General features: G+C 38.1%; 1 protein-coding gene across 1 annotated transcript; it reads right to left on the reverse strand.

The window, feature by feature from the left end:
• Window positions 1-821: 821 nt before the first annotated feature.
• LOC142620267 (uncharacterized) lies at window positions 822-14,444 on the reverse strand. Its single transcript, XM_075793667.1, has 3 exons — window positions 14,355-14,444; window positions 1,113-1,745; window positions 822-962 (listed from the first exon to the last, which is right to left on the reverse strand). Exons 1-3 carry the CDS (start codon window positions 14,442-14,444, stop codon window positions 822-824), a joined length of 864 nt encoding a protein of 287 aa, XP_075649782.1.
• Between the last annotated feature and the right edge of the window lie 769 nt (window positions 14,445-15,213).

Here is a 15,213-nt window from a genome sequence, read left to right on the forward strand (position 1 = left end):
ATAATGGCCTGAATCTTGTCCGGGTTGGCCTCGATACCTCTTTGGGATACCATGTACCCTAAGAACTTTCCCACCGTCACTCCAAAGGCACACTTGCTTGGATTGAGCTTCATGTTGTAGGAGCGAAGAGTATCAAATGTTTCCTTAAGATCCTCTAGATGAGTTTCTTCCCTTTGACTTTTGACCAGCATGTCGTCGACATATACTTGGACGTTTCTTCCAATCTGTCGTGCAAACATCTTGTTCATGAGCCTCTGATAGGTTGCGCCAGCATTTTTCAGGCCAAAGGGCATGACCTTGTAGCAAAAGAGGCCTTGGCTCGTTACGAACGAAGTTTTCTCTTGATCAGCTTCATCCATTCGGATTTGGTTATACCCGGAAAATGCATCCATGAAGCTCAGCAGCTGATGTTTGGCCGTAGAATCCACCAGGATGTCGACCCGAGGGAGGGAGTAGCTATCTTTGGGGCATGCTTTGTTTAAGTCTGTGAAGTCGACGCACATCCTCCATTTCTCATTGTTCTTTTTGACCATCACGACGTTTGCCAACCAATCAAGGTAGTACACTTCTCTGATAAATCCCGCCTCTTGCAGTTTGCGGACTTCTTCTGCTACTGCTTGATCTCTTTCTTGGGCAAAGGTTGTTTTCTTCTGTTGGACGGGCGGGAAAGATGGCGACACGTTCAACCTGTGCACCATGACTGATAGGTCAATTCCTGGCATGTCTTCGTGGCTCCATGCGAATACGTCTTTGTTTTCTTTCAAGAAGGTCGCGAGTTTTTGACGTATCGCTGGGTCGGCTAGGGTGCCGATTTTGGTTGTTCACTCCGGGTGGGCTTCGTCGAGAAGTACGTCTTTGAGTCTCTCGATGGGCTCTGTCGCCACCCGACGTTCCTCTATGTTCATGGCCTGAATGTGACTATCCATCTCCATCATGGTTACGTAACATTCGCATGCAGATACCTGATTTCCTCTCAATTCTCCAATTCCATGATCAGTAGGGAATTTTATCATCAAATGGTATGTCGAGGTTATGGCTTTCCATGAGTTGAGGGTTGGACGTCCTATGATGGCATTGTAAGCCGACGAGCAATCGACTACTAGGAATGTTACATTCCGGGTGACCTGCTGTGGGTAGTCTCCAATGGTTACCGCCAAAGTGACAATGCCAAGTGGAAGTACCCTCGCCCCTCCAAAGCCAACGAGCGAGGCGTTAGTCGGAACTAGCCGTTCCTTTCCAAATCCCATCTGTTGGAAAGCGGGATAGTAAAGGATGTCTGTTGAACTACCGTTGTCTATGAGAACTCGGTGTATGTTATAGTCTCCTGCCCATATGGTGACGACCAAAGTGTCGTCATGGGGATGATGAAGGCGCCGGGCGTTTCCTTCTGAAAATTCAATGGGGGGATTGTCAATCCGTGACCTTTCAAGTGCAGGACTTGTCATCTGGACGTTCTGAACCGTTCTGAGGTATGTCTTTCGGGCTTTCTTGGAAGACCCGGCGATCATAGTGCCTCCTACAATCATCCTTTTATCTCCTACAGGTTGCCTGGGGCGATCATTGTCTCGCCGAGGGGCTTGATTTTGTGGCGGGTCCGCCCTCTCCTTATTGACAAACCTCTGCAGCCTTCCTCGCCTAATAAGAGCTTCTATTTGCTGTTTCAAGTCGTAGCAATCAGCGGTGTCATGGCCATGATCTTGATGAAGACGGCAGTATTTATCCCTTGGTCTCCTGTTGGGATCTCCCTTCAGTTTGCCAGGAAAGGCCAAAGTTTCCTCATCTTTAATCTACATTAGTACCTGGTCGATGGGCGCGTTTAGGGGAGTGAAGTTCGTGAATCTTCCTGTAGGCGGCTTGGGTTGTCGATCATCTCGTCGCTCTCTAGTTCTTGCCCTTTTTTGTCTTCTGTCCGGTTGTGCATCTTCCTGTCTTTCCCTTTTTTTGGCATGTCCTCTCGAGCTAGCAAGGCATCCTCCGCATTCATGTACTTTGTCGCCCTGTAAAATACATCGGACATAGTCTTCGGGTCATTCTTGCATAGAGAGAACAAGAACTTACCCTTTCGTAGCCCGTTTGTGAATGCTGCCACAAGTATCTTGTCATTTGCCTCGTCTATCGAGAGGGCTTCTTTGTTAAAGCGGGCTATATATGATCTTAATGTCTCGTCTTCTCATTGCTTAATACTCAAATACATGCAGTAGACCTCTTATGCCGGTGACTTCCGATAAAGTGTGATACGAACTATGCGCCTAATTCCTTAAAAGTGCCGATGGAGTTAGGCGTCAGCCTACTGTACCAATCCCTCGCAGACCCTTTCAAAGTGGTGAGAAAAGCCCTGCACATGATTTCATCCGGTACGCCCTGAATGTGCATTAGGGTTCTGAAGGATTCTAAGTGATCCAATGGGTCTTTGGATCCGTTGTAATTCTCCACGTGTGGCATGCGAAACTTTGGAGGAAGAGGGCATGAATTCACGAGCGTTGTGAAAAGCGAATCCGTCCTGTGGACTAGGTCGTCTAGGTCGCTGGATACTCGTCCTCTAAGGGCGTTCATCATCACGTCCATACGTTCCCTCATCTCCTGCATCTTAGTAGCGATGTGGGTCGGCAAGGTGTCCGAGACGGATGGTCGGTTGGTCTCTTGTCGCTCCGGTCTAGTCGGAGCGTTGCTGCCCTCAGGTCCTTTCACGTTCCTTCCTTCCAGACTAGCACCTTCCTGGTCTTCCTCTGGTGCATTCGGGTGTGCGGTCCTTTGTCGCAACTGTTCCTCCAAATCATGATTCTGCTTGGTGAGGCGCTCAACTGCCACTACAAGCGTTTGGACCTACCTCTCTAGAGCTGTGGCGTGCGGTTCGTCGCCTTGGTTGTTTGTTGTTGCCATCGATCGAGTGAGTACCATGCAACTTTTTTTCTCAGGAATAGAGCAAGGCTGAAATATTCGAAAACGTCTTTCCCACAGACGGCGCCAACTGATGATGCTGAAGAAATCACCAATAAGCTGCGAGCATTCTCCAAATCGAAGCAACACCTGCGAAGAGAAAATAGAAGATGGAACAGAGAGCACCGGTGTGGTGCCGGCCAAAAACCCTCCGACGATCAAGTTAGAGTTTTTTTAAACAACCCTAGAGTGCCAGAGCTGAGATAACTGTGCGTACCTTGGCTTATGAGGGTTTTGGAGTATATATAGTGGCATGGATTCGAAATAAGCGCCTTGGTGAGGAAGTATGTTCCTTCTAGGAGAGTAATTTGTGGGTTTCGCATATCATCTAGAGCCCTTTTCCTTATAGGAATCTTCCTGACTAAGGCCAAGCGTGTAGCGCAAGAACTTTCCTTATATGCACGTATGTAGAGGGCAAAGCAAGTCAAGAAAGAAGGTTAGGTTATTCCTTCAGCTTTTACCTACTAAGGTCGTCAAACTACGTACGTCTTCTATACGGTCGTCAGCCAACGTATGTCTCCAGCAAGGTCGTCAGCCCACGTATGTCTCCAGCAAAGTCGTCAGCTTAGGACCTTCAGCCTTGACTCCGTCAGCTGATACTTCAGCCTAACGTCGTCACGTATGGTGCGCGGCTTCGAGCGTCAAAAGGAGATGTCCTAATGACTATAGCTGACGGGTTCTATATTCCTATCACCCTTCTTGACGAATTAACAATTTGTAAAAAACATCACTATCATAAACATATCAAAATTTTAATGGGATTGGTGGGGGGGGGGGGAATCAACCAACATATCAAAACAACTTTATATTGTACTAGTCCAGGCTCGCATGATGCGCAAAAGAATTTAATAATTTTCTTTTGTTAAATGAAAAATGAAAATAGTAGATAAGATTTATAAGTGTTAGTCTCAAACATTTCTTAAAGTGATGTGATTATTTTATAAAAAAATATAGTTTATATAATGTATAAATTTTTTCTAAATTAAGCTATCCATAATATTTTAATTTGAAAGTGTTTTAAAAATTTCAAGTATTTTTATTCTTTCAAGGAAACATAATGATTGCTCAAAAATGGACTAAAATGGATTGACTGGACTGACAAGACTAAAGTGGACCAAATGAATTGAAGTTAACCAAACTCAAGGGCGGCGTTACACTTTGTTCAAGGGGGTGCCCTTGACTTCAAATATATATATATATATATATATATATATATATATATATATATATATATATATATATATAATATTTATTTTGTTAGTTTAATACTTTAATTTATTTTTAAAATTTTTTTGTACACCTTGACTTAAATCTTATACACCTTTATTACAAGTATTTTCAACTCTAAAAGTAAGAGTAAGTGTCTGTGAATTGTAAGTATCATTTTTTATTATAAATTTATATTATATGTGTGTAAGTGTGTCTAATATTGATTGTGTGCATTACTTTTTGTTATAATGTTATTTGTGTGAGTAATGATGTGTGGATGTTTGTGTGTACAGTATAAATATAATATAATTTTATATAATTTAATAATTAGGAAATAGAGATGGTTTGTTACACGTGTGTGTATTGTTATCATGTTATACTAACGTTTTGTTATAAAGTTAGAAAAATTCATGAAAAAAATTGTAAAGTTAGTGATTGTTCAAGCATTTGATTGGTTAAATGGACATATAAAGTATTATTTTATATATGAATGAGTGTGGTTGTGTGCATCAATAATTAATACAAAGCCAATAAGTTGAGTTTATTCATTTAGTTTAAAATATTTTTATAAAAACAATGACAAATAGATAATAAGTTAAAAAGAACTGCATAAAAATAAAAATGTTAGATATACTTAACAAAATAAAATAGTTATAGCTACCCACATTGGTAATAAATACTCATAATGAACTACTATTTAACAGTTCAAAATTTGAAAACTTGTAGAAGGAAATTGTAAAACTTCATTTTTTTTTTTGTGATAACAAGATATATTCAAGTTCTCTTTTTATTAAATTTTTTTAATTTAAGTTTCTTAATGACCCCCTAAACAAAATTTCTAGAGCTGCCATTAACCAAATTGGACAGAATGAACCAAAGACCAAATTAAGCCAAAAATGCTACACAAATATGGCTCAATAGAAGCGTAGTAATAATAAAACTATGTTTTAACTTTAAGATATTATATAGATTTACATCCAATAAGAGTCTTACACTTACCTCTCCCCTTGGCCTATATAAGGGGAAACGTTGATCCCCCAAACAAAACACAACACACTCACCTTTAGCACTCAATGCTCAATGCGCATATTATATTGACCACTAATTTTTCTCATTTTCTTCAAGTAATATACGCTCTGTTTGTTTTGATGTAAAATATTTCCATTAAAAACATTTTCAAGTGTTTGACAAGATTAGGCATTTGAAAATGTAAACAACCACTTGCCACCAAATACAAGCACCAACCACCCAAAATCCAAATTGGAAAAAGGAAAAAATAAAAAATAGCCACTACTGCCCCGTTGCCACCAAAATCTAGTGACTAAACACCACCACTCACATGGCCACACCACCACAACAACAACCACCAACAGGAAGCAACAATACCAAATGAAAACAAAAATTCCAAAATCAAAAATCAATGAAACCCACCTTTATTTAGCCACCATCAAAACCCGCGAACTGCCACAACTATAACAGTTTCGGCCACCAAAAACCAATCACCAAACTCAAAACCAACCCTAAAAACACCAAACCCAGCCCACCAAAACCCAACACCAATGACCTAGCCCACCAAAATCCATCACCGATGACCCACCCCATCACCGAGAGCAAGACACCGACACTCAGATTTGACAACAACCCACCCCACTACCAACCTTATCATTGATTTGCACCGCAAAAGGGGTAGTGGTCGTCGATCTGCACCGCCCTTGCTCATGTTGGGAACATTGATGCCGAGAGTCAAAAGTCCCAAGGGACTGCTAGAGAAGGTAGAGCCGGTGATGGGAGGGAGAGGAGTGAAGGTGGGTTGGGTTGTGGAGAGACTGAAAGAGCATGAGAGAGTGAGAGAGGGGCTGTTCGGGACTACTGAAGAGACAACAACAAATGTAAAATATTTTACCAATTTTTCAAGTTTAAAACATTTAACACTTATTTGTCTTGTTTGTATTGTTTGACTGAAAATATTTTACCTTTAATTAAATGTTTTACGGCAAAACAAATATCGTAAAATATATCTTTTCTTGCAAATATTTTACGTCAAAACAAATGAAACAATAGTGGCAAAAAGTAGAGAGTTCTCTCTGCTTTTCAAACAATACGTTTTTGCACCCCTCTTGCTCAGGCAAAAGGAGTTTTCCATGAAAAAATTGTGTGCTTTCGGCATCATTGTTTTTCATTAGCCTTTTATCACGCCAACAGCTAATTACCAACCTGCCATTGATGCATCAACAAAATGCATGGACAGCCCATCAACTTAAATCTAGTGCCTTTTAAACCCTGCTTAAAAGTTAAAACCTAACAATCATGTATATTGTTCATCTATTTATAAAGTATATATTAACGTCGGTACGACGATGCATGCTCCAAAGAAAAAAAAAATGTGTATAGTAGAATGGCTATAATGCTCTCATATAAACAGTAACCCACTACGTATGCGTTTGGACTTTGCTTTTTTTTTTTTTTTTAATTTTTTTCTATAGCTGAGTGCCTTTTGCACTGTTCACTGTCTATGAACAGTGCAATTAATCATGTGAGCAGTAAAAATTTTGTGAACAGTAACATTTTATTATTATTATTATTATTTTTTTTTTTTTTTAGTTTTCAGCAAATATCCAAACGGACCCTAAGTCCTTTAGTGCAAATATTTCAAGAGTTGTGGGCACAGAACAATCGTTTGTTTTCAAAGGCAATGCTGCCTTTTACACTAGTTTATCTATTGTGGTTCGAAAATGTTTCTTTGCAAATCAACTACTACTTCTTACTCCATGCCCCTAGGCTATCTCCAGCACATTTTAATTGAACGTTATTCTATAATATGTTGGTGCCTTATTGCTTGTTGAAAATTAGCACATTTTTTAATCTCACCTTTTAAAAAAGATAGATGATGGAGTGGGTAGGAAGAGTCACTCTTGTTTCATATGCATTCTAGTTAATTTTTAAATCTCAAATGATCTTTTACTTATATGTTTAATCACAATATTATAATGTTTGTTATACTTTTAAAGGAAAACCATTATTATTCTTTTTATTTTATGTCAATCTTGTCCAGAGACGGGCCCACGTTAGGGTAGAGGGGGGCCATGGCCCCCCCTCCCCCCATTTTGAAAAAAATATAGCACTGTATGATATCTATGATGTCTATCCTCTCTGTCTCCATTTTGCCACTGTGATAGATTAATAGCACAATGTGTTTTGTGTGTGTGAGAGTTTACTGTGTACTTTTTAAGAAGTTTTTTGTAATAATGATTGAGTCTTGACTCTTGAATCTGAAAAAAGAGATGGTCAGATAAGGGCAAATGAGATAAAAAATAAAAATAAAAAGAATAGAAAAACTGGAAATTGGCAATCAAAGAGTGAAGCCTGTGGAAACTATGAATCAAATGTGTGCAATAGTTAGTAATAAATATTAATAATTGATAATGCTTGTTTGTCGGTTTATTTTATAAATTATTAACTATTTTTAAAAAATAATTTATTAACATTAATGTTGTTGTAGCTTGTGGGGTATGTTTGTTTGGTTTATTTTTTGGACTAAATTTTGAAACTATAGAGATATATAATATGGAAATAATGAAACTTTTATTTGAATGGTTAATGATGGGAAAATTATCTATAATATTTTATTTTTTTTAAGAGAAAAAATTACAAATAATTTGAAGCTGATAATGCAGCATTACCTTTAGTGTTGATGTCCCAATTCATGACAATTTTCAAATAAAATTCCAAAAAATTAATAAATATGAGATTATAATGTTAATAAATGGGATGAAATTCAACAAAGCTTGAGTAGATGTTAGTTTTGATTTTCATAAACTTTTTTGTGTTTATACTTTGGCCCCCAACTTCGAATCCTGGTTTCATCTCTGATCTTGTCTTTTCTTACTTTAGATGAGTTTATGTCTCACCGCAACCATGTCGGACACTTGGGGATGCAGCATGCAGCATGCGATGCGGCACGTCCCCAACAATAATATGCCCAAGGTGCCCACGCGTATGGTTAATAAACCGCACACTTTACAATCAGCTACCGAGTGTGTGCATAAATATTTTATATAAAAAATATTAAAACTAAAAAGTTTTATTATATAAAGAGTAACATTATGAGCACAATATTTTTGTAACAATTTTACAAAAAAGTTTTGGTAACAAGTTGTTAATGGTTCTCATTTAGACTCACCACTTAGTCTTGATAAGTTGCACAGTTGAGTTGATTTCTTAATTGAAAAAAATATGTGTTGAATTCTTTTTTTTTTTTTTGATAAGAAAAAATATGTTGATTACTTTTTTCTTTTTCTTTTTTTGGATAAGTTTTACTATTGATTGAAAAAAAATATGTTGATTACTAATTCTTAGCAATATATAAAAATATAAATAAATAAATATTAAACAATTAATTAATAAATGTATTCCACAACATCCATGTCATACTTTTTAAAAAATTGTTGTATTGCCGCAGCACTTGCACTCGCACTCGCACTCACATTCACATTCACACTCGAATCTGTGCGGGTGCTTCCTAGGTTTATGTTAATCTCTTCTCTCTTTTTTTTTCGATTATTATATATCCATTACTGATTTTAGCTTTAACTAAATTAATGCATTGTCTAAATGGACTAGATCTTGCAAATCTTCTTGCTGATCGATAACAATTTATAAAAGGATTACACCAAATCCGAAAATAATGTCCATAACATTTTTTAGATGCACCAGGACAGCGCACGTGAAAAGATTGGTCAAATGCAATGTGCCCATGCCAGAAGATCCGGAAGAAAAAAAGTTGTCATTATTGTTAATTTAATAATTTCTTATTGCAGCAATGGTCCATTAGAGGAGACATTATTTCTCCTTCAACATTAGTGCCCCTTGAAAACATTTTTTTAGTCCGAATTGAAAATGGTAAGAATCACCAAAGTTTGCACTTTAATTAGCAAAGTATTAAATAGTATATAGAGCTGTGTAAAACGTTCTCCCCCGCCCCCACATTTTTTTTAGATAAAATTTAGCAACAAAATTAATTGCAGCCTAAGGTTACGACCTTATTCAATATCATTCACATTACTATATATTTTGAAAACCTAACCGTTGAATTGCGCGTTCTTTATGTTCTTAATATACATATCAAATTTTGTGTCAATTGGATATTATTTACTATATGATCTATAAGCTTACATTTTATGCATAATTTTAAACTACAAAAATTTGCAATTTAAACAATTTATTGATGACATAGTTATTGATCTTTAATTTTATAAAATTTTTGCAAGTATGGAGGATATAAGAAAAAAGATAATCCAATGATGGATTTGTCAAAATTCACCTTCAATAAAAAGATATTAAGTAAGGTTGTAGTCTTAAGTTATAACCTGTGGGAGTAGAATGGTCAAAAATACGCATTTGGGCTTTGGGCCTGACTTGGTGGTGTGAGCTTGTCCGAGCAGAGCCTTTAAGGCCCACAAACTAACTCTTACCAGAAAGGTTGTTGGGGTTGTTCGAGGAGGGGCATCTCCTCTGCTTTGTCAAGTGAGACTCCTAGGACACGTCATGGTGTTTGGAGAGGGAATCTTGGAAGGTCTGTTGGATAAAGATATGTTTCACAGTTATGGAAAGGAGGAGCGTATGAGAAATATCAAGGGAAAAAACTGTTATCACCACATTAAAAGGCCCTACACCTACCTCTCTAGCCGCATTAATAGGGAAATGACATCTGAACAATACCAGCCAGCCTTATAGCTATTATTTGATGACCTCCAGAGGGCGGTGGAGAATAAAAAAGATTTGAATTATTGATTTGTGTTACACGTGGACGGTGAAGGGAAGAGGAAGAGTGATATAAAAGAAAAAAGAGAAAGAAAAAGAAGGGGAGCTTCTTCTTTTTCCTCTTCAATTGTAACTGGTTGTTAAAAGAAAGAAAGACAATACAAATCATTCTCGGCTTATGTCTGAGGAGAATTTCTGTTATTTTTATCCATTGTTTGTGTAGATAGTGGCAATCTAGCCCGCCTATCTGTTGTCCAATATCCATAAAGCCTAAGTTTCAAGCCCACGCTCTACAAATTTCATTGTATAAAGCTCTTTGGGCCTGAGCCCATCACTCGTTTAGGTCCGGGTACAAATTGTGCACTTACATAATCAATTTTGTAGTTAAACTTTGTCCTAATAGTTATTAAAGTACACTTTTAGTCTTTAAAACTTGGAATTGTTTTCATTTTGGGTAGTTTTACATTTTAAAATTTTCATTTTGGATTTCCTATTTCATTCTATTTTCATATTTGCTCTTTACACTTCCCTCATGTTTGATTAAGGGTCCGTTTGGATAGAACTTATTGCTGAAAACTGAAAACATTGTAGCAAAATAATTTTTAAATGTGTGAATAGTGTTGTGGGACTCATTTTTAATAAAAAATTACTGAAAAAGTGCATGAACAGTGCGCACACTGACCCATTTGTCCCCTGTAGTAGAAACGAAAAAAAAAAGAAAAAAAAAAGAAAAAACGCAGGATTGCAAAACGCAGCCTAATATAATCCGTATTCAAACGGATACTAAGTTTCTATATGATCATTTAAGTTCAAAATTTCTATTTAGTCTAACTAGGTTTATAAACAAGGCAAGCTGAGTAGAGTTGAGTTTTAACAACTTAAGGCTAGTTTTATTTCAAACAAGAGCCAAGCTCAAAGCTCTTTATTAAACAGGATTACATATTCAAAACTAGTTTTCTTTTTTTTCTTTTTTTTTTCAAACAAGCTTGAACTTATTTAAGAATTATTTGATTAACTTATTATTTTTTCATATATAGCCAAACCATGACTAAAAATTTTCACCATTCACAAATCTAATTTTTTTTATTATTAAGAATAGATTGTTTATATTATCAATAAACTATAAATAAAATTTTAATGTTATGTTTAAGCTTGATCCATTTAATAGCATAGCCTAACTATAGAATTATTAGCTAAACAAATGAAGCTCGAGCTGTTTGTAAATAATTTTGTGGAATTGCCCTGGCTCCAGATGGAGATATATCATATGTCCACAGTCCGCTTGCTCTTTAGAGTGGACAAACAACGTTATAAATCAAAATTCGCTGTGCGCTAGGTAGCAATTTCTCAAAGAAGCCATAAAAAATGACACAGAATTCGACAAAACGACTTGCAGCCAAAGGCCCAAAGCAGCAACTAGGAAATAAGTCAATAACGAATAGCCATAAAAAATGCTACTCTCTTTCCACAGTTACTAACATAATCAATCTAGGGCACTATATAATTATCATCTTTATGCGAAATGTAAAAGCTAATAGGGTAAAAAGTTATTGGGATGCTATTTTATTGGTTGTTAAAAGTTAATAGGGTAATTGCATGGTGCACCGAATCCAAATCTAGGTTGTTCAAATGTCAAGCCTTCAACCGCTACTGCTCATAAGAGGCAAAAAGGACAGTTACTGCAATATCCAAACAAAACCGAAGGACCCCATCCACTCTAAAGTCTAAAGTAAAGATTCTTGTCAAGGACACATACAAGGAAATTTATTAGATGGATTTAGATGCAGTGCAATGTACAGCAACCCCAATTCACTCACCTAATAATTAAGTGAAAAGTAAAGATTCTTGTCAAGGACACAAACAAGGAAATTTAGATGGATTTAGATCCAGTGTAATGTACAACAACCTAAATTCACTTATCTGATAATTCAGTGAAAACCATGCTTGTGTGTACTTTTTTCTTAAAAATATATAGGAAAATAATTATACTCTAATAGTACTTAATAATTTATACTCTAATATATATATATATATATATATATATTTTGATGAATAAATGTTTGATAAAAATGTGAAAAAGTGTTTTTTTTTTTAATTTTAAATTCACTATAAGTGTTTGGATAAGTTGTTTTAAAAATTGTTGTTTTGGTGTAAATTCCAAAAAAAGACTTAACCATATTGTATTTTATCTTTAATTTTTCTAGAAATTTTGCATGCATGGAGGATATAAGAAGAAGATGTAATCTAATGGTGGATTTGTCAAAACTTATCTCTAATAAAAAGATATTGAGTAAAGTTATAGCTTAAGATTTCAACCAATTTTGTAGTTAAACTTTGTCATAATAATATTAAAGTACACTTTTAGTCTTTAAAACTCGAAATTATTTTCATTTGGGTAGTTTTACATTTTAAAGTCTAATTGGTAGTGTGGGGGTAAAGTAGATAAAATATTTATTTGGGCCTTGGGCCTGATTTGGCAGTGTAAGTCTGTCCGAGCAGAACTTTTGAAGCTCACAAGCCAGTGCACACTACGAGAGGTGGAGGAGTTGTCCGAGGAAGAGTACCTTTTCGAACGGGCCCAGTATAGGTCATGGGACATACCAAGGGGTTTAGAGATGGAATTCCGGAAGATCTATTAGGTAAAGGCGTGATCCACACAGTGGTTGGAAGGAAGAACGTGTGAGAAATATTAGAGGAGAAAAAGCTGCTACCACCACATTAAAGACCCTACACTTACCTCTCTGGCTGCATTAATGGGAGAATGACCTCTAAGCAGTGAGGTTCAGCTTTTCAGTTGCTATTTGGAGGTTTAAAGAAGGTGCTGGATGGGACAAATATCTGGGGAAGAGATTGGTAGTACACGTGGAAGAAAGAAGGAAGAAGAAGATGGATACAAAAGAAGAAGAGAGATATAAAAGAGAGGGGAGGGAAAAAGGAAAAGGGGATCGGATACTGGAACTGTATTTGTAATATTGTTCTTAAAAGAAAGAAAAACAACACAAGTTGTCCTCGGCTTATGTCCGAGGAGAGATTCTTTGCTATTCTCATCTATTAAACACACGGATAACGGCTAGATTCCTTTTTTCAACATCCACAGTCTAGGTTTCAAGCCCACACTCTACAAATTTTTATTGTATAAGGCCCTTTGGGCTTGAGTCCACCTAGCGATTGGACCGGGTACAATTGTGCACATATACTTAGCGTCGTCTGTGGGAACCTAGTGCTAAAGGAATTGGAGCGTTATGGCAGGCTTAGATTCACATCGCGCAGAGTCTCAGGGGTCCCAGCGTGAAGATCATTTTGAACGTCTCGAGCGTCAGAGGGATCGGGAGGGAAATGTGCATACGGTACACCCCGGTGCAAGCCATTCGCGTGGTGGAAGCAGAGCCACCCATAAGGATGATTCTAGGCCATGTAGAAGGAGATTGACCACCTTAAGAAAAAATTACGCCGTGTTAGACGAAGGCGAGCTTCACCTCTTTCCAATCCTTCCTCTAGGGGCTCCTAGGGAAGCAGTTATAGTCCGAGGTCCAGGACCCCTCCTAGCGAAACCTTCTCTTACGAGAGGGATAAGCTTCTAGCTTGTAGGCATAAAAAGTTTCCCTCCAGGGGCTTAGGAAATGACGCTATGAGTAGGGCGTTGCATTAGATCTCCAAGTCCCCTTTCTCACGTAGGATCGAGAAGGGAAAACTTCCATGACAGTTCACCCAGCCCACCTTCACCATCTATAATGGCAGGACGGACCCAGTTGAACATGTGAGTCATTTTAATCAGAGGATGGCGGTACACTCTCAGAACAAGACCTTGATGTGCAAAGTCTTTCCCTCTAGCCTAGGACCTCGTTGCTATGAGATGGTTTAACGAACTGAAGGCGGGTTCTGTTGATTCTTTCATGGAACTCACTAGGGCATTTGCGTCCCGATTCATTACATGCAGCAGAGTTCCTCGGCCTTTGGACTTATTGTTATCTATGGTCATGAGGGAAGGTGAGACCTTGAAAACGTATTCTGACAGATACTGGGAGATGTTTAATGAAATCGACGGCGATTTTGACGAAGTGGTGATTAACACTTTCAAGGTAGGCCTCCCAACTAATCACGATTTAAGGAAATCTTTGACCAAGAAGCCCGTGCGGAGTGTACGTCGGCTTATGGATCGCATTGACGAGTATAAAAGGGTTGAAGAAGACCAATAACAAGGTAAGGGTAAGGCAAAGGCTATCTCTCAAGAGAGAAGAGATTTCAGGTCGGATAGGTATAGCAATAACTGGCCGAGGAGAGATTTCTCTAGGCAATCTGGTTCAACCACTCCTCAAGTAGTTAACATCGTATTTCGAGAACCAGTACACCAATTATTGGAGAAAGTCCGCAAGGAGCCCTATTTCAAGTGGCTTAGTAAGATGGCAGGGGACCCTGCAAAGCGAAATCAGAACCTTGTTTGCCAATACCATCAGGATGTAGGCCATACTACTGAGAACTGCCGGACACTTTGGAATCATTTGGAATAGCTGATCAATGAAGGAAAGTTGAAGCAACATTTATATCAGCCTAGTGGTCAAGGAAGCAATTCGGGTTCGATTAACCAGAGGAATAATTCGTCTCGGCCCCCATTGGGAATGATTAATGTCATCCTTGTAGCCCCAGGTAGGACCGATTCCTGTCCTACTAGGGTGATGTCCGTATCATATATTCTCATCGAGGAGTCTGGCTCCAAGCCGAAAAGAATTAAAGGTGCTTCTCAGACGAAGATAAAGTTGGGACCATCCAACCGCATGATGACGCCCTGGTGGTTACTCTAAGGATAGGGAACTACGATGTGAAGAGGGTGATGGTCGATCAGGGTAGTGGTGCGGATATTATGTACCCTGATTTGTTTAGGGGGCTCAATTTAAAGCTCAAGGATCTTACGGCTTACGATTCACCATTGAGAAGTTTCGAAGGGAAGGCCGTCATATCGAAGGGACAAATTTGTTTGCCGGTACAGTCAGGTCCGAAAACAGTTGATGTGGATTTCATCGTGGTTGACGCTTATTCCCCATATACGACCATCGTTGCAAGACCGTGGCTGCATGCTCTGGGTGCTGTTTCCTCAACTTTACATGTCAAAGTAAAGTTCCTGTCGGGAGGACAAATTGAGGAGATTCTGGGGAGTCAATTGGTAGCAAGGCAATGCATATCGGTAGCAATACTGTGTCAGGCCGAACCAGAATCCTCGGCCTCGGCTGCGGAAGACTTATAGCAATTAACGACTTTGGATGCGCTGGGTGTGGTGACAGCAGAGGAGGCAACGTGTGAAGAATTGGAAAA

The sequence above is a fragment of the Castanea sativa genome, chromosome 12, assembly GCF_040712315.1.
Source record: "Castanea sativa cultivar Marrone di Chiusa Pesio chromosome 12, ASM4071231v1".
In the NCBI taxonomy this organism is placed as follows: Eukaryota; Viridiplantae; Streptophyta; class Magnoliopsida; order Fagales; family Fagaceae; genus Castanea; species Castanea sativa.